General features: G+C 42.0%; 2 protein-coding genes across 2 annotated transcripts in view; one reads left to right on the plus strand and one right to left on the minus strand.

Annotated features, from left to right (window-relative positions):
* Positions 1 to 545, minus strand: part of polrmt (polymerase (RNA) mitochondrial (DNA directed)) — a 37,873-nt gene extending 37,328 nt beyond the window's left edge. The window contains exon 1 of the mRNA XM_058639171.1: positions 338 to 545. Coding sequence (XP_058495154.1) covers positions 338 to 482 — 145 coding nt within the window. The 5' untranslated portion in view covers positions 483 to 545. The remainder of the gene's footprint in view (positions 1 to 337) is intronic.
* Positions 546 to 7,923: 7,378 nt separating this feature from the next.
* Positions 7,924 to 21,018, plus strand: part of fgf22 (fibroblast growth factor 22) — a 29,484-nt gene continuing 16,389 nt past the window's right edge. Inside the window, exon 1 of the mRNA XM_058638716.1 lies at positions 7,924 to 9,060. Within this exon, the coding sequence (XP_058494699.1) occupies positions 8,688 to 9,060 (373 nt within the window). The 5' untranslated portion in view covers positions 7,924 to 8,687. The remainder of the gene's footprint in view (positions 9,061 to 21,018) is intronic.

The following is a 21,018-nucleotide window of genomic DNA, read 5'->3' on the forward strand; positions in this document are numbered from 1 at the left end:
GTGGGTAACTTCATAACAACACCCTCTTTGATTGTAAAGGCATAGGAAGTAAAGTTGCAAGGGTATCTTATAGGGCACTGTATCACTTTTGCAATAATACTTTATTTTTACTTTAGAGGCCACATATGAATTGCAGCCAGTAGGACACTACTGCCACTCTAGAGAGCACTAGTGTGGTGTTTTTGTCAATTTAGGCACCAGAGCGACATGAACGATTAAGGGAAATCAGGAGTAAATCGTGAACACATTGGCTTTTAAAACAAGTGTCCTCGACACAAACTTGACTCGTACTGCAGCCGCACAGCCTAAGAACCTAAGAGAGTATCCTTCAGCTCACCTGATATTGGTCTGACTGCGGCGCCGTACCTCACCAACGCACACAGCTGACAGTGTTCCGTAAAGGAGAGGCGAACGGTACACTTTTCAAACACATTTCGACGACTGAGACATTTAGTGACGCCACAAATTCTGAGAAGTGACATGTTGACATGTTATAACCGCGTTACTTCTCAGCAGTAGGCAGCCATCTTAACTCAGACCTGGCTAATCGCTGTTCAAGGCGTGTGTAGACGATCGCAGATAAACAGAGTGAGGTAGGTTTTCTCTCTCTCTCTCTCTCTCTCCCTTTTTCGCTCTGTTCATCTTTTATGAAAACTACACTTTTAAGAGAACAGTCGGTGAGAAATACAAAAAAGAAAAAGAAAATAAAGAGGTATATGTCAATTCAAAACAAGGGGGAAAAGGAAAGGTTCTGTAAATATGTACCATGCACGGGGGAGAGGGGGCAATCGCTCCCCCTTGTGGCCAAATGGATAACCGCACACTAAAGTGGTAAAAATATGAAAAGTGCCCTACTAGGTGACATTCATATGTGGCCTTTAAAGCAAAGTATACATTAAAAAATATTAATGTACTAGTGTTTTCCTTTCTAGAGGAGGAAAAGTGATGCAGTGCCCTATAAGATGTCCTTGTAACTTTGTTTTCTATGCATGTCTTTCCAATCTAAATATGAAGTTCCCTACTACCCCTACAGGGTGTCAGTCAGTCATCATCTACCGCTTTATCCTCAGCCAGAGGGTCGCGGGGGTGCTGTGCCAATCTCAGCTACATCGGGCAATAGGCGGGGTACACCCTGGACAGTTCGCCAGTCCATCACAGGGCCACACACAGATAGAGACAAACAATTCACTCTCACACTCACTCCTATGGTCAATTTGGAGTGTCCAATTTACCTATCCCCACATTGCATGTTTTTGGACTGTGGGAGGAAGCCGGAGTACCCGGAGAGAACCCACGCACACACGGGGAGAACATGCAAACTCCATGCAGAAAGGCCCTTGTTCCAACCGGGGCTCGAACCCGGGTCTTCTCGCTGCAAGGCGAGAGTGCTAACCACTACACCACCGTGTGGCCCCCTACAGGGTGTCCTTAAATGAAATTATATTCAGTGCTATGCTATATAGAAAATGCCCATGCTATACAGAAGGTGCACTTTTAATTTTCACCTGTGTCCTTCTACAGATGATGAAAAAATACAAAGAAACAGGGAAATCAGGTAAATAAAAGTTTAAAAAAGAAAGAAAGAAATGTGAGACTCTGTAAACGTGTGTGTGAAGCTTCTCAGTTATCCAGGTTTTATTTGTGTCATATTATTATCATGTACTTTCTGCTTTTATCAGCAACTTGAAATAACTTAAACTATACTTCTTTGGCTTTCTACCATTCCATTAGCCATTCCATTCCGTTCCATTAGAAGTATTATTGTATATTACACATATACAAACACAGCAGTTTGAAACAGAGTGTACATTATGTTTGTCCTACAGGTGGCAGTCTCAGCACAGTTCTACAGCAAGTAGAACTTGAGGTCAAACAGGGAGCCAGAGTGTAAACAACTAAGCAGTTACATTTGTTTTATTATTTCCCCCACAGTGGGACTAATAAAGGACTAACTTATCATATCCAAACTACTTAATTGTTGATGTAAATGTTATTTATTTGAATTTCACAGTGTCAGCCACCTTGAGAGAGGAGTGTCTATGTTATTTTGCTTATTAAAAATTCTCACTAACTGAACGGAAGAACTGCATATGAGGTTACACTTGTAATGTAATATGATGCTGGTTGTATACACCTGCAACCTGGTCTCCTGATGTCTTGACCAAAGCACTTGTTCCAGCCTGTGGAAAATGACTGTTTTCTTTTTCCAGGTGACTTTTGAAGTTCAACTAGCATGCAGTTTAAATCAAGTGTGACTCAACTCCAAATTGTTAGTAAAACCAAACTGAACTCATTCACATCCAGGTTACTTTCTGACCCCCAGCAGTGTCAGCCTCGCCTTGTCATGCATCCATAGAGTATTCTAAAACACTTTAGCGGTTCTTTGTGTCTCGGCATGCTGGAGGTTAACACAAGCGCTACTTGACAGAGAGAGAAGGGGGGCAGAGGGAAATGAGGTCCAGGCTAGTACATCTTTTCTCAGTGGAGGCAGAGGCTGAGAGCACAGCGGTGGGTGTCTGCTGCAGAGCTGTAGGTGAGGATCAGGAGGTGTTTGTTGCCACGGTTCACAAGCAGGGCCCCTTGACAGCCTCGTTTGATGTGGTTGGCCCCTGTCGGCGGCTGGCTCTTTGCACTGGTGTGACAGTCATTGCCGGGTGAGTGACTGTCAATGCCCCAACCGACAAAAGAGGAGAAGACAGGCATTCATGGGGCCTGATAATGGCTAGGCAAGGACAAGGCTGCCATTCTCATACACTTTGATCATGTGGATTCTTTTGCACACCTTTGTAGGGGCTGCCTATTTGTTTAACAGTTGGAGAGAGAGGGCTGTTTTTGAAACTTGCTTCACCTGGTCAAGGGAACTTGATGGAGATTCTTGTCTGTAAGATGCTGGTGTTGGCAAATGCCTTTGGTGTGTGTGTGTGATTTGATACCTTTTTAGGACTTTTCTGGTATTAACACTGACTTGTCAGGACCAGTAGTCCACATGGAGACCAAAACCTTTTTCTAGTAAGGCAGAACCTCATTTCTATTTAAATTTAGGACTAAGATATGCATTGTGTTAATGTTAGGCTGTTTAAATAAATGGAAGTCAGTGCAGTGTCCTTTGAAGAATAGCTGTGCAAACCTGTGTGTGTGTGTGTGTGTGTGTGTGTGTGTGTGTGTTAGTGACCTGACCTCTGTGGGAAAAATGTTTCAGCTAGATCTGGAAACTCTATTAAACATATTAGTAAATTATTTAGAGCTGAAGCGATTAATCGATTATTAATCGATTACTAAATTAATCGACAATTATTTTGATAATCGAATAATCGTTTTGAAGCTTTTTTCATGATTAAAACAAGATTTCCAATTGTTTAAGCTTCTTAAATGTGAATAATTTCTTGATTTCTTTGCTCTGGACAAACAAAGAAATCATTAAAAGTTAATCCTTTTGGTTTGTGGACAAAACAAGACATTTGAGAACATCATCATTTCCAGGTTTGACCAACACCGATCCACATTTTTTTAGGTTTTCTGATATTCTGAACACCAAACGATTAATTGATTAATTGAGAAAATAATCGACAGATTAATCGATTATGAAAATAATCGTTAGTTGCAGCTCTAAAATGATTAAAGATCAGACTTTTGGGCACAAGATAAGTCATGTACCACATTATAATTTTGTAGGGGTGCAACTAAACAATATTTTCATAATTGATCAATCTGTTGATTATTTTCTTGATTAATCTTTTAGTTATTCAGTCCATAAATAAAATATATATATATATAAAATATTTACATTTAAGAAGTAAGAAAACATTATAAAACTTGTTTTGATTATAAAAAAAAACACTCAAACAGATTAATCGATTAATTGTTGCAGCCCTTGTTATCTACTATACTTATCTACTGTAAACTTCCAGAGCACTACAACAAATGCTAGATATCACTCATCAGATCCCGCATTTATGTCCATCACCGTCCATTACAGACTTAACTGGACTGCAGTGACTCACACCGCTCAGACTGGGTTTCCCAGCAAATGCATTTTAAGATGGTTTCAATTACAGAGTCTGTAAAAATGTCAAGAGATGTGTCATGCTCCCCGTTCTATCAAGCACATCTTAATTGATCAATTTGAGATGATTGTGTACACTTCAGACTTAAATGATTCGGCATCATCCTCAAAGTTCAGACAGAGTTGCTGCAGCAGCAACAGCACGCCTCACTTTCATTAGATGAGTGGAGACATGCAGACTCAGCAAAGAGTTTTAAAAAGGGTTTGTTTGTTTTCCCATCCTTGCCTTCTCTCCATCTGATAGATCAGATTATCAGGGCAGGGATGATAAATCTCTTACATTTTTCCATTAACCATTCCACTAACTCGGCATCTCTCCGCGCTCTTCACAGCATCAGATACAGTACATGACCCAGTTATCGTATAGCCACTCACAATAGACAGTACTTAACAAAGCAGGATATGCAAAGGGCCGTGTCATTCAGCGGAGAGCTGCAGTGGCAGTCTGGTCACTTCCTTTAACCACGTCCGGATGTTTGTCAGCCAACCACAGCAGACGACTCTAAGGTGTCAGACACACCCGTGTTGGGTCTGATCCAACAACACAAAGCAACGTTGCACACACTGAAAGCATAAATTGCATAATTGCTAAAATGATTAAAGAATTTACCTGTGAATAAAATATGTGATCATTCCCATATGTGGCTCATACTTTGCACCTACGCATCTACAATCGAGGCAAAGTAGTTGTCATGTATCTGGAAACGGTTTTATCCAAGGGAAACAAGTACCCCTCCAGCAAAAACAAACACGAGTTGCACACGTAAAAGCAGTAGGTCAAGGGTGAGCTGCTAAAAACACAACTACAGGAGTAAGAGGGAGAAAGAAAGAGACATGGACTTAGCAGGCAGGCAAAACAATTAATAATAGGGAGCTATTACTGAGGGATTGTCAGTGCGAGGAGGGAGGTCAGGTTTCAGACCCTTTTGAGGACTTTGATGGTACAAAACAGGCCTCATTATAGAGATATTATCTCTATTCATACACTTACAGAGCCGCTTGGATCCCTGCTGGGAAAGATTAGGTTCCTCCACTTGAGAACATCCTCCTTGGGTGCCTGGATCACAGAGTGGTGTTCTCAGCTCAGGACACACCCACACAACACAACTCAACTCAGCTCAGACTCATGAGCGTTGAAGTTACACAGTGGGCCGCACACTTACAAATAGTGGCTGAGATAGACAATAACATGCACCACTTTGTTAACTGGACGTGTATCAAATGGCCAGTGTTTTGTAATGAACTTGAAATAATCTGAATGACTGTATTTTGCAACATCAAAGACGCATACTGTAAAACAGCAAGGCACTGCATATTAAGAACTTTAACAAAGAAATACATTATGCTTGTGGTGTCTGAGCTCAGAGCCTAAACATTTACTTCCGACACACCACAAAGTAATCTGCTGCCACATCAGATGTTCACATGAGGCCCGAGCTTTGCTGTTGACCTCAGGGGGCAACTCCGAGTTGACAGCACATAGAGTGATTGTATGATTTTAATTACATGGAATTTCACAATAGGAAGGACAACTGGAGCATCTTGTACGTTCTCTCTTCCCGTCTTTATTCTGTTTTGTTTGCATTCATGTTTCCTTTTCGTTTTGTAGAAGAGAAATAGAAACTTAGAGAGAAATAGAAATGTATACTAACAAGTAAAGTTTAACCAATATAGACTGCATTGTTTATTTGGCATGATGTGTGCAAATGAATACAATCAATTACACTTGGGGGCAAGTGTGCAATTGCATCATTAAAGGAACACATTTTTTACTGTACCCTCTGGGAAGAAATATATTGATAATATATTGTCTTTTCTTTTTCTGCTCTGTTGGATTTTGAAGGACAGAGACGGGAGAGAAAATATGAGTAAAGACCCAGAAAGCATATTAAGCCAGAGGAAGACACAGCAGTGTGGTTTAATTCAGGATGAAAGTCTGTGGTTTTTCTAAAGGGTCGCAGAAGTTTGCTTTGATGAGGAGCCTGGTGAGGACCAAGAACCAGAATATACTGACAGGTAGACAGGAATGGTCAGGGGAAATTAAGGGTTAACACTAACTGGTTTCTCTCACATAGATCTTGTGTGGCTAAAATTTAAATAGAGGCTGGGGACAGTAATTGTCTCGAGGCAGTAACAAAAAGAGTGTGAAGTGAATGTTATTAGAATGTATTAAAATGTATATTCTTACACATTTTAAAATTAAAAGCTGGATGCTAAACTATGATTTTCAATAATGGATGTCTGTTGCATTTGTAAATTGGGTCCATTTCTTGATCAGTGACTTATAACATGCAGCATTTATGTCTTTATTTTCTTCAACCAAAAACAATGAAGTAAGCAAATGAGCTATTGAAGTGCAGCATTCTGTGCATCAGTTCCTGCACATTTGCAGTCTGCAAGCAAATCCACAGCTGTCCATGGTATCATCTGATCTCATTGACATGTGACCAACCCTTAGATTTCCTTATCAATTAGCCCTCTCATCATGTGGGTACAATTCACAGGTGGTTAGCTTTATAAGGGATAAGCAGGTACACCATTGGCTTAGTCTCCTAAAGTAACTGTAATAAAATCTGCCTTTTTTTTAGTATTTATACATACTATATCCATCCATCCATCTATCCATTATCTACCACTTTATCCTCAAGGGTCGTGGGGGGTGCTGTGCCAATCTCAGCTGACAGGGGGATAGGCGGGGTACACCCTGGACAGTTCGCCAGTCCATCGCAGCGGCTACATACTATATATAATGTTAAATTTTTGCCTAATTTGTACAGCAATTGTTAGTTTTACACACTCGTTTCAAGGGGGTTCAGTTTCTCAGTCAAAAGGGACCTGGAGGCTCATTCAGTGAACCAAAGTGACCCACCACCTGACCTCCAAATTGAAGGAACTAGCCAATACAATCTGCCAATCATACATGAACAGTTTAGACATAGTAGTGGGACATTTAGCAAGAGTACTGACAAATTTTATGTACTACATAGCAACAGCAAGACGGTAGCAAAGCAAATATGCATAATTCCTGAATGTCAAAAAAATGTCCTTGTACATTCAGAAATGATAGAGAAAAACCTCACCACCACGATTGCTTGTGCTGAGTTTAAAACATGCCTTGTTCTAATCGGGTTAATTACACAGCTTGTAAAAAGCAGACAAGTGTGTGGGAAGTCACAAAAAAAGGTGCTTTTCATTTGTGTCCTGTTCTGCCAAAATGAAATGACAAAGATCAGAGAGGGCCCTTCAATGAAATATTGACACACGTGATCAGAGAGCCTCTCAGACTTCATCTGCACTAACTCCACCAACACTCCTGCAACCTGCTCTGTGTTTCTGACTGCTTGGTAATTCAAACCAGCGGCCATAAAAAAAAAAAAGGGAACGGCGCCCTTAATTTGCCCCATGTAGACAGAGAGAGGAAAAGAGAAGTGAAGGTGTCAAAAGCGGTTTCCTAGCTGGGGTCAGTGGACAGTAATGGAGGTGATTTGAGTTACAAAAAGCTTCAGTCTTCACATGAAGGTGGGACACAACAGAGGGCATGGGATTGAAAAGGGGATGAAAGTCTTTCCAGGTGTCTGCGGCTGTGAAATGAGGGCAATAAAACCCTCAGGTGAGAAAGTTGCTCACAGAATGAACTTTTCTGAGTGAGCACAGAAGGGGAAGAGTGTTTGTTGCAGGCTCTCTCATTTGTTTGAAATGGTTATGAATGAGTGAAGGTAGCCCCACCCCACCTCCCTTTCCTCCCCCCACCCCCCCCCCCCCTCCAACCCGCTTCTTTCAACCCCCTTGATGCCGGCCCTGCCCAGGATAAAATGCAGGACAGCTCAGCCGGTGCCTCCACAGAAGAGAGGGCTGGCTGACTGACTGACTGCACACAGAAGAGCGAGAGGCCATTAGCTTACTGCTTCACTGCCCCGTGCAAGCTGACACACACACTCGCTGACTGCCACTCACTCTGACACATACATACACACACACACTGCCTCTCTCTCTCCCTCTCTGTCGCAAACACACACTCACTCTATCCCTCCCATACTCTCTCTCTTACTTTTAGTGTCATCCTCTCACACACACACACACACACACACTGATAGAGTCAGTCACCAAACCTCATTCAACTCCCTCCCAGGCGTGGGCCAGCAGCTCAGACAGGCACCTTATTACTATCCAGCTGGTAAGAACATAGCTTGCAAGGTGCACACACACACACACACACACGCACACTCCATCCATACACACACACATACACACAAACCCTCACACATCCTAGGACTTTTCTCTGTGGACCGGAAAAAGAAGAAGGAAGACAAACTGAGAGTGAACAAGTGGGATTAAAGAAGAACTTCTAAAGGAGGATTCACTTTATGAAAGACGTGGACAAACAGACAAACAGAACTGAAGATGACACTCGGAGTAACAAGCGTGTTGCTGTAGACCGGCCTGCTCTCAGCACAAAGTGGAGACCGGTCATTGCTGACATCCAGAGGATCTCCTGTGAGTGCGAGATTTCCCTCCCTTCTCTCTTCTGGACTCCCACCCTCCTGTCATCTCTCCGCGGGGACATCTCCTGATCATCAGCATGCCTACAGCTTGCACAAGGTGCACCTTGGGAGTCTGACCCACCATGTGCAGATGGACGCCATCCGTGGATCATCTCTGTCCTGAACCTGCCCTTGGCACCACCACTGCTACAGCCTCCGCCAGGCAACTTCTCCCTCTGCCTAGTGCAGCTTCCCTGTGCCTGGCATGCTTCACTGTGCTCCTGGTCACCGCTGGCACTACCACAGGGGCCTGTCCTCCTGGCGTAGGGCATGAACCCCTTCAGGTGCTCGCCAGTGTCACCAACTGTTCGTGGACATTGGAAAGGCACACTCGCAGTTATAATCACCTTGAGGGTGATGTCCGACTACGGCGGCTTTACTCTGCCAACAAGTTTTTCCTGTGCATTGACAAAACGGGCAAGGTGGATGGCACTCGGCGGAAAAACTACGTCGACAGTAAGTAGCTGGCACAGCCAGAGTGCAATTGATGTGTGTCACATGTCAGAGATACTCTGTGACGTTCTCACTTTTATTGTTATGGCCGGGCTTTCTTATCTGTTCACTTTTATAACACTTTTAAAGTCCATAGGGATATCCTAAGGTTGTATCACTGCTGAGCTATTTGTGTTGTGTTTAGAGCACGGGCGACGCGTTGCTAGGTAAGAAGGGAATACACCAGTGTGGATTTAGGTCTCCTCATGGGACAGTCGGCACTGCGTTTACAAGAAAAGCTGACTTGAGGAAAGACATTGAGCATCAGTTGGCATTGCAAACTGGTGCTGGAAAAAAAAAGCTTGAGTTTTCCTGGGGATTAACTTGTCAAAACTGTGATGGAGTTGCATCAATTGTAAGTAGCAGGTGTGAACGGAAACCCGGTCTTCCAACAAATGCAAACACAAATGTGTGTGTGTGTGTGTGCATAGATAGTAACTTCAGGCCAATGTAGTGAGTTGGCCTCTGCTCGTAAGGGTAACCTGATTTAGCATTTGGGCTCACTTCACTGGCAATCGTACACACAGCTGTAAGTCCCTCTTCAGATTTCTCTGCGGGACCCTTTTTGCACCTGCTCAGACAGGACAACATTTTCTGAAGTGCACCATTAAAAGCACAACAGATTCAGATTGACATAGTTTATAAGCCTCTTGGGTGTGTCAATGGGTCCCTTTTAGATTCTTGACCTGGTCAGAGGAACCGACTCTGCTCCATGATCCCTCTCCATTAGTCACTCCATGTCTGACTGACTGGGAAGCCCTTAGAGACATTTATGCCTTTGACGGTAATATTTATGTGTTGGGTCATTTTTTTTTTTTTTTTTTACGAGTGGGTGAGTCAGATTTTTCCGTACAGCTACTGTGGGCAGAGGCAGCTGTTGAGTTCAGTTGACGGCCCAATCAGTCTGATGCCGCAGTCTCAGTAAGCTCCAGGCTGCAGACTGGATGACATTTGTTTACCTGTCAGGATTAGTATCTGATAAAACCACACACACACACACACACACACACACACAGATAAGAATTTTCAGAAGTTGAGATGAGTTGTTTAAACTTTGTTTAAATTTGGTCCGGTGAATATGTCAAAGTTCAGACATTATTTGCAGCAATACACAGTATGTCAGCTACTATAATAGAATATTATTCGAAAAAGTTGCTTAGTTTGACACCTTAAAAGTCGAGCAGGAAGACTGGTAGCAAATTGGAAACATGAGAAGGCTTTAAGTGCGTTCATGGTCTATGGGTGGGGGCAAAAGTGATGCCTGGTGATGGTGAAGCTTGTGCTTTTCCTTGTCACATTCGTGTCATTTACACTTAGGTGGTTGCAGTAGCTCTCAGAAAAAGTGCGGTCCCCTTAATTAGTATGCCCTCATACACTTTAGCCATCATCCTCTCATTTCCTTAGGTGGAAAGAACAATTCTTTCACACAGAGTAAGGGTGTGTACCAGCACCCTGAGGTAAGCGTCCTGCCAAACCAATGGTCATGTAAGCTTTTCCTCATATTTAACAAAACGGATCTTGTGATCGGTCTGTGGTCACACCTTAAATCAAGACTGATCCAATTCAAATATCAAGTCTTGCTCTATTCCTTTGTGAGGCTTCTGTTATGTCTATCATATTCCCAGACGATAACATGATACTGATATGGTGGCAATGCTTAAGTGACAGGACATACAGGAAGTTGTACATATTTAATGAAACAAGCGGTGGCAGTGATACTTGACTGCAACATCTGACCCAAGAAAGAACCCAAGAGATTTCTTTTTTAAGTTCTATAAATATTTGAGACAACCTTTGCATGTGCTGTCAAACATACAGTATAATGTACATTTAAACACGAATACATGCATATGTGCGTGTTTGCAAAAACACATTACGTCCACAGTTGTCAGCTCAGGACTGTACTCAGCCTGAACACAGCTTCCATGAACGCTGCCCCCTCCTCTGTCCTCTGTGTTGCCCTTACACTCTTGTCGACACAGCTATATTACCCCAACAGCTCTGCCTGCTACACCCCGGCCTTGGCCTTCACCTCCACCCCTCTCAGTTTTTCCAGCCCCAACTCCCAACTCCCAACTCCCTCTCAGGTGCAAAAACAGTTGGAATTAGTCAACAGGCTCTCTGCTAATTGAGGGTGGAAAATTTTGTATCAATCCCAGTGGAGCAGGGGCATGGAACAGCTGAGGGAGAAACACGGGAGGGATGAGAAAGCTGGACAGAGTTGAAAAGAGGCAGACAAAATGCAAAGCATACACAAATGAGTGTATTTTTGCTTTTGTCACACTTTCGCATTCCAGTACATGAGGATTTATGTGATAAATCAATACGACGCAGGAGTCATCGAAATGTGTCCTACGTGTCCTCGTAAAAGGACAAATAAAAGATTAAGTTTAAAGTGATGAAATTTAAAACTATCAGTTGCAACAGAGGTCAGACTAAACGTGTATCAGTTACTGTACATCGCCAAAGTGCTCTGAGAAAAATGTCCTGCCTTGTCACAGCATGCAGAAATATACACAGACCGGAGCTTCAGGTTTCTGTTCCTGAAGTGTGTGTAATCAGAATCAAGCATGCACGTGTTACAGCTGAACATTTGCTTATCAAACCGGAGCGACAGGGATCAGATAAGATTAATGACACGGTTATAGACTACAGCCTGTGAAATCACACACTCCCTTTTGAGAGCCACATGTAATTGTAATTATAAACTACTTAATCAGCACAGTTGCTAAAAATAACTTGATCTGTCCACAAGAGGAGACAAAGTACAGTCGTTTGAGTGATAGAAGGAGAGGGCTTTGACGTGTTTTCCTTTTGACCTGTGGCAAAGCAGAAAATGATCGAGAGGAAAAACACAACCAAGTGTTTACAAAAGCTCGGGAGGCAGGTATGCATCATATCCTGTCCTGGGTCATCAGTCATAGCCTGCTAATTAGACTTTTCTACAGCACAACAGCTGTGCCGGCACACCCAGCGACTTTTTCACAATCAAGTGCACCAGCAAACCACACAACTGAGTAGAGCAGCGTGGATCAGAGAGTAGAATATAGCAGAAAATAAACACAGTGTCATTTAAGTCAGTGTCTTATGGCTTTAATTAAAAGCCATATTTCTATGTTTTTTTCCACTTTGTCGTTCAAAGTCTTCCATTTTTGGGCTACTGCACTGCATTAATTTTAAGCATTATTTATGCATTATTTTTCTAGTGGGTATTTTTCATCTCATGTTAAAGGATAGCTTGTAAAAGTTTGGGTGTGTGAGGCTTAGGGCATCAAACGCTTGTGCAGACTCCAAGTAGTGACAGCCAATTGGCCATTCGGAAATAAGGTCACCTCATCAGTCCACTATATAATCGCAGAAATCACTGCAACTACACAAGCTTAATTCTGCCTCTACAGCCGCGATCACAGCCAAGGCATGCTGTGTTTACCAAACTTCCTTTGGGGTGCTACATTTTGCTGTTTGAAGTGAGAGTTTTCCAAGTTCACAAGTATATTTGACTTGGATGGGTCCAATGGGAAGAAAACCTTCCACCCACTGAAATGTGTTGTGGAAATGATTCAAACTCTGTTGTGGACAGGGGAAACTCGTGACATTAGAAAAAAAAACAATTAGTCAGGCTCACTGAGATGTGATTGGGAGTCCAGTGTCTGGTGCACTTGATCTTGAAAATTGAAAAAAGTGGACGTAGTGCAGTACCCGTACCCGTTCCCTTGCATTTCTTATCCAAACAATGCCAAAGTCGGCACTGCACACACTAGTTTGAATCCTGCCAAGTGACCGTTGGACAGTCAGGCGATTAAAAGACAGACAAACAGCCGTTCCTTGCATTTATAGATCCACAGCCACCACGGCCTGGTTACAAAAACAACTCAGTTTGTATGGAGGTCTATGGGAAAATCCTACTCACGTTTTCCGGAGGAGTTAAAGTCTCAGTCACTAGTTTCAGGTGTTCAATAGCACATGATGTCGTGTTTGTAAATGATGTTCCCAATTAGAGGAAATAAAGCACAGCACATATCACTGAAATCAAGTGTGATTAACAGCTGGTATTGTCTAATAGGTGTCCCAATCATGGTGCTGGTTAAATCACAAATCTCGAGGCTTTAAAAGTGCATCAAGGATGTGAAAAGCAGCATTTAGAAGTATTTTGAGTTCTACATCATAGGTGTGAGGCAGTGGAGGAGGCACGGACCGGCAGCAGAGTTATTAACCACGTGCAACTAATTGTAATAGTAATAAATAATGTTGTCACATTTGTTTATGCTAGCGGGGTAAATATCTTAATATATTTAAAGGAGTAGTGTGTCACGTAATATTTGTTTGAACTTGATATTTGGAAAAAGTGACAGCCCTAACAGTTTTACACTTTTTAATCTTTTGTAAATATTACACGTATTCACACATAATATTTACATGTTCAGGTATGTAATCTTCGTGTAATGAAATAGCTGTTAATATAGCTTTAATGAAGTGTGAGGTCAGATGTGTTGTTGATAATGGCATTCACATGCCAAAACAACAGACATTACAAAATGTCTGTTCTGTTCTGTCTGCAATTTTAAATGTCTAAGGCCATTTATTCTGTCCAGGACTTTCTACATCATCACCATGACTCATTTTTGGTTGGGCTCAGATGGGAATGTGTGACAGGATCAACAGTGCCGCGGCTGGAGGGGCTAAAGAGGGAAGCACCTGGCTGAAGGAAGTGCTTTGGTGTTTTGAATCAGGAGAATACACATGTTAATGAGGCTAGGAGAAGGGCTTGGGTGTGCTCTGCTTAGTATTGAGGTGGAAATTAAAGGCTAGAGGAGTGCTGGAGCGTTTCCCGTTGCTCATTAGGCATTATGTAAGGTTTCCTCTGGGTCGTCTCAACCGAGAGAGGATTCGTGGACATTTTAGATGCCAATGGGAGGGTAAAATCCCACGAATCATGCATTTATTATTTCCCCCAAATAACGACAGTGTAAGGCCTCAGCCTGTGGGAGACACATGAAAATGGACCATTTGCCAGCTGTTGCTGGTTGTAAGCGTCTGAAAGCGACATAAAACACCAGTGACACATGCATCCATGGTAAACAGGCATGGCAAGTCAATCACACTATCACCATTACTGTCCTGGGAACATCAGAGGACAAGAGTGTCAGTGTCACCCTAATTAGCCTGCTGGTCTTCGCCGCCAGAGTTTGATATCCTATCATGAATAGGCAGTAGAAATGTAGCAATTAGTAGCTAACAACGTTAAGCAGTGTGTCTGTCGCGGCTCTCTGGGACTAACTGGGTTCATCAGCAGGTTTACATATACTCTGACATCATATTTTGGGTCTCAGTGGATGTGAGGGAAATACAAAGGTGAAGTGTACGGAGCCCCAGGCCTGACATGGAGGGGAAGAATTCTGTTTTGTGGCCCCAAAATATCAATTTGTGCACACAAATTAGTATTTCAAGGCCATGAAATAGATATAAGGTGCACATGAAATACTAATTAAATATCCTTGAGAGCTGCGTAAGCAAAAAATGGCGCAAGAGGGCTGAAGCTGCACGATGAACAAATTTGGTGTGATGGTCCTGTAGGTTGGGAATGAGTTACAAAGGTATTTTCGAAATCCTGGCATTGCAAGGAAGCATTTTTACCTTGCAAGTTCAGTAAAGTTAGAAAGATATTCCTAGATAAGAAATTCTGGGATCAAAAACATTGAAACGAAACAACATATTTTGAATCATAGTGATGTAGACAACAAACTACAACCTCATTTTCAAGCAATATTTTGTGGCCACGACATAGAGTTTATTCCCCCCATGTCATGTCTGAGCCCCATAGAAGCCTCAGGATTTTATAGCCATTGATGAAGGCTGACTGGCTCACTATGAACATTAATGCGAAATATACTGATTTTAAGGTTAAAATTAGAATGATGTTTTTTTATATTTGTACACACAAATTGATTAACCCACTCGTATTACACACCAGTAGTGAACTGGTGTGTTCACTACCAGGTTGTTCACAACCTGGGTCCAGGAGCAGTTGCAGGAACGAATAGCAGGAGAAAGATGCATTGATTCAGATTAATCATAATGCAGCAAACCTGATGCAGAGTTGCCATTTTCTCAAAATGTGTATACTGTGCATCCAAATGTGGTTTGAAATTAATCAGATTTGAGAAAATGCTGTTGTGTACACACAACAGGGATTTAAAAACCACACCTCTCAAGCCAGTCATGGAACTCTGCCACATTTGTGCACCAGTCTCCTTCTTTGCTGAGTTCTTCTTGTTCGGCACCACAACTTGACAGGGCAATCGTTTGGAGAGCATTGCTAACAAAACGACCCATGCAGACGGGTTAGTTGGACACACGACACACAAATCCAATACGATCACTTACAATTAACAGTGCAGACAGCCTCCGCGCATCGGGATCGAGATCAGAACATAGTCTATGAGTTCCTCCCACAATGATTTAGGTTATTTATACAACGTCATAATAAGTCCGATTAATTATAGTAGAACACGGTCACAGCCAAACTGCAAGTTTTATAAAATGGGAGTGAAGAGTTTGAGAACACATTAGTGCTCCTAATACCGTGAGTTTGTGAAAGGTGTAAAATGAGTATTAATTAGATCAGTTGGGAACAGTCGGGACAGCGTGTCTTACTCATGCAGCGCCACATGTTTGAAATCATTTGCCAAAGGAAATACTCACCAAGGAGCGGTGGCAGCTCGTGCACACACACACACACACACACACACACACGCACTGACATAATCAGCCCATTAAGTCAGGGGAGACAGGTCTTGCCTCAACCTCAGATAGACCAAGACAGATTAATGGTTTTGTTTCGACGCTTCCAATAAAGCCTTTCACCTCCCTGCTCGTACTGGGCCAGACATCATGTCTTGGAAGGCGTTTAACCACTGGCCCAGGAATAAAGGAATTGAAAGAGATCCCCTGCTGTAGACTGGGGGGAAAAAAAGAAACAACTTGGCATCCCTAAATACCGGCTCTCTAACAACAGCTGCATGAGTCTAAAGGTGTTCAAATTTAACCTGAACACACATGGAGCCTGGGACTATGAAGCAATAATAACAGGAATGTACCGGTTGCCTTTGAGGCAGATTTCCCTGCTGATCCAAATCATAAAGGAAACAATGAGAGGCAGTAAAATCAGGTGTCTCAGTTTGTCTCTCAGGTGACATTCAAGTAAATCTGGGGGTCTCCACCCTTTTATCTGCCAGTTTATAAACCACAATAACACAAATGATCTCCCTGGACTTTCAATAGACTTCAATCTCTCTTTTTATTTTAAACTTCGCCTCAAAGCCCTCACACCACAACCTGCCTGTCATTCTGAAGGACTAAATATTGACTTGCTGTCAGGCAATCAAATCATAAACAGTTTAGTTTACAGCTTCTGTCTATGTGTAACAGACTCAACATATCAACATGTGTTATCTCACAGGAAAACAGAGCGACATCACACTGAGCGTCATCTCTGGATATGACGTACATGCATGTTCCTAATCTGTCCAACAAATAAAACGATATCTTCTATTCTGAAAACAGCTTTGTAGTATAAATGTAGTATAAATGTAGTATAAACAAAAACAAAAATGTAGTACTATAGACATAGTCCAAGTCTATGAATATTAATTTACCCTTTCATGGAGGTTTATCCTAAGGTTGTTGAACCATAGTCTGGACCAAAGTGGTGAGCTGACCAAACATTGATTAAAAACATTAACAGCATCAGATGGTTAAAGAGAAATGAATCCAGGAGCAATATGATGAACAGGTGTGGTGACAATCATCATCAGCATGTGTCAGGCTAGTCTACAAACGAGAGATCAGGTCATGATGTAACGTGGTGGAATACTTTGTCACGGATTTGTAACAAAGAGAATATAGCGTCTTTCATTTTCTGGACCTGGTCGTCTTTTCTTACTCTACACAAGTTTGGTGAACGAAAAACAAGTCTAGGTGAATCTGCCACATAGCCACACGGAAATAGAGTTTTTGGAGACCTGGAACAGGGTTTTTGGAGTGGAATGTATATATTATATGAAGCTCAAGAGTGATGCTGACTTGAATCGGTCTAAAAGAACTCAGTTAGAAAGGTCATCAAAAGTGCTTTCATTGTGGTGTTTTGCTGAAGTGACAGAACATCCAGCGACAGTCACATTGAGTTGTTTTAATCTGAATTTTTTTGCTAAAATATTAAATACAAATGTTACATTTAGGATTACATTTTGGATTTAGTGGTGATGTTTGACAGAAAGAAAAAAAAACAAAACTTCTGTTAGGTTAACAGCCTCAGTGCTGAAGTTCTTTGCCTGCATGTGCTTCAAATTCTGAAGCAGGGAAGTCGCTATCTGGACTAAATAACTTGTGCAGATTTCCTGAAAGTAGAATAATTAATGCAAATGTGGAAGGCTAAAAACAGTGACTCCGGTACAGATCCACGCATACCACCAGTTTGAGTCTATATACAGCTCTTTTCTCTGCGCTGCATTACACACATACACCCATACCTGCGTTTTATCTCCGAGGTAATTTCGCTAAACGAACATGAGCAGGATGTGAGTATCGTGTCAGGACTCTTTGAAAGTGTGTGTACACGTAGAATGAATGTGACTGTGTTTAGACCTGTGCCACTGTGGGAGCATGAAGTGGACCCTAAACTGAAAAAGATGTGCTTTTCCATTCCCTAATGGCTAATATGAAGCAGACCTTACCTTGCTCTCATATCATATGCATTCTCTCTCTCTGTGTGTGTACTTGTATTTGTTACCTCTTCATGACTTTTTCTAGCACAAATGCTGACCTTGTTAGGACCAGTAAGTCCTTGTGGAGACCAAAACCTGGTCCTTATAAGGCTGAGTCTCATTTCTGAGGAACTGGTTATGTTTAAGGCTTGAGTTGGGTTTAGGTTAATGTTAGACATTAACTGGCTATGGTTAAGATAAGGAATTAATGGAAGTCATTGCAGTGTACCAAGAAGAATAGCTACACAAACCTGTGTGTGTGTGTGTGTGCATGTGTGCTTTTACATGGGTGTTTTTCCCATGTGAAAAACCATGTTCCTCAATGGCAGAGAGCATTGTAGTGATATTTGTGTGTGGAGGCAGTACAGCCCATATGTCATGCCATCATCTAAGCATTGACACAGATACTGTTCTTAAATGCAGAGGCAGATGTATTTGAATTGCCAGTAGAGAAGTTTTCTGTTTTTTGTGTTTTTCTGGTGAGTCATGGGTGAGTTAAGTTAGTTCTGGATTAGTTGAACTTTATTGCTCACAATGTGTAAAATTGTTTTTGGCTCTCCGTAAAAACACACAACATATATAACAAAAACAAGGCCGAATTGATGTGTCAAGAGCTTTCATTTAGCAGTTTTTTGATACTAGACACATAAAAAATGAGAAAATGTAAAAGGAGATTAGAGCATGGAGCACAGGGTCAGCAGAGCCGTCTTGAAGACTATGATAATTGTATGATAGTTACACTTTTATAAGTTTGACTTGAACAATTTTAGATCACTGCTTGGACTGCGTGTATCACTGCCTGGACTGGAGCCGCAGTTGCTAAACTACTGCAGTCATTTGACCCCAGGACTGAATGTTGATTTAATCCATTACCACTGCAGATAAAATATTAGCAGGCTTTTTTGACCAGTGGCCTAAAATAAAAGGTTGTTCTATAGTCATCCTTGACCAGGAAGTGGATAAAATAATACAATTTCACTAAAAACCAGAACACACTTTCACACTGGATGGAGCTACTTCACTCTTTCTGTACCTACTTCTCTATCCCATTCATTATCTCGCTCTTTTTTCCACACCTCGTTACACATATATCACCATCTCTTTCCCTCCTCCTGTCTCCATTTCGCCCCGGTCCTCCCCTGCAGTGGATAGGATTGAGGTCAAGGCCCTTTGACCAGTGGAGCAAGCGACAGCTCTGACATGGCCCTGATTTTGCTCTTGTGCCTTCTGTCACCTTCACGTAAGCCCATCTCATTTTAATAATGTAAATATGGGGCAAGTTAAGGCCACAGAGAATATTCTGTGTCCTCGTGTTCACTCACTGGAAACTTGCTGCACACCTGAGCCACACATGCACGCTCTTAAACTTGGCAGTACACTCTAAAATAAACACTTTCTGGTTTTCAGAGTGAAACTACAAACAAAGACCACAGATTTAAAAAACAAATGTCTACAAATGGCTGCAGAAAGAACAGGGTTGACTAACTCATACAATTACAGACAATGAATGCACATTAGCCAATCAGGGCAAAGCAAATGTTGCATTCAACTGACGCTGTAAATGTAAAATCACCTGTTTTGTTTCCCACAATACAACTAGATATACAGTCCTTCGTTAGATGACATGACGTGAATTGGAAATGCCCTCCTCTTTCAATCTTTACATGTCCATTTTTAAAGGTCTGGTGTGGAACATTTAGGAAGGCTTATGTGTTTAAAGTATTAGCCATAAGTATTGTGTTTGCATTTGTTGCATATTTGTTTTAAAATAAAAACAATGTTTAGATTTTGTAGCTTAGAATAAGCATATATATACTTTAGGCCACAAGATCCACCATCTTCTGCCACTGTGTTTCTGCAGGAGCCTAAACAGACAAACCAGCCAGAGTGTGTTTAGCAGAAACTTACAATGGCAATGAAGAACAATTACATCCTTTCTGTTTATGTGAAGGCCACCATAGTTCACTGCTTCACTTAGGAACATGTGTTGCGAGAGGAGGACTCCTTGTTTGTTGCAATCTGCCATTAGATGTCACTAATTCTTAAACACAAGACCTTTAATAGATGTCCTCTGTTAATTACCCTAATGACATCATCGGTTGTCACAATGGTAAGATCAGTATGGACGTGGATATAATGGTGTGCCTTACAACATTTGTTTTAAGTCTTTTTAGTTCACCATTCACCACCATTGTTCACTCAACAAATGTATGCAGTCAAAGTGAAACATGCATGTTGCATGCATGCACCACCATATTTGATTTTCATTGTTATCAACGAGATCTGACGTCTAATTTCAGGCGGATCTTCACTCTAGGCTAGGAACAGGTCTACTGTACTATAAACTGACTGATGGCTTGGTTCAAATGCAACCGCTCTGCAATAACTGGGTCATTTTTGAGCCCCATGAAGAAGAGGTTAAAGAAATGTAAACAAAGCCTTTGTTTTCTCCTGATAACATTTCGACGGGCTGATTGGTTGGTGACTTAATTTGTTCTGGACAGCCTTCCAAAGCAGTCACAGATGCATCACACCATCCTATTGCAATTTAGTGGCACAGAGGGGGAATGACCTCAGACTAAAATGGATTCCACCGTGCCGTCCGCCTCGCCCGCGGTAACAAAGTGCAGGAAACTGCAGGAGCCATGAGTCACAAAGCTCTCAGTGGGAAGATCTGCTCGTAACTGTCTGTGAAGCCTTTGATAGCTCACTATTTGCTTGTTACGGATGTGATGGATGATTTGAAGGCAGTTTGCCTTCCCCATTCTGCCTCCTTGATTAAAGAAAAAGGCCTCTTGGTCTGTTAGATTGCGGCCCCTCAGTGCCGCACAGACTCAGAGGAGCAGGCCGGCTGCACACTACCTTCATTAACCTTTTTCACCTCTGTTATCCCTCAGCCTCCCGCTCCTTCAGATCGTGCTGTAGCGTTACCTTTGCCCCCAGCATGCTTGTAAATTCAGGGTTTGATCAGCATAGGGTCGTTGCACTTTGACTCAGTTTCCTGGAGGTCCTTAATGAAATGATTGATGTTCCATTACATACAATCACAACTTAGCATGTCCGAGGAAGTTTGTGTTCAGCGGTGTAACTACCATGACGTGCATGTTGATAGAACATGCCGATTACTGTTTGGTGGAGAGTGTGTTTTTGATTCCGTTCT

Source organism: Solea solea, chromosome 9, assembly GCF_958295425.1.
Source record: "Solea solea chromosome 9, fSolSol10.1, whole genome shotgun sequence".
Taxonomy (NCBI): Eukaryota; Metazoa; Chordata; class Actinopteri; order Pleuronectiformes; family Soleidae; genus Solea; species Solea solea.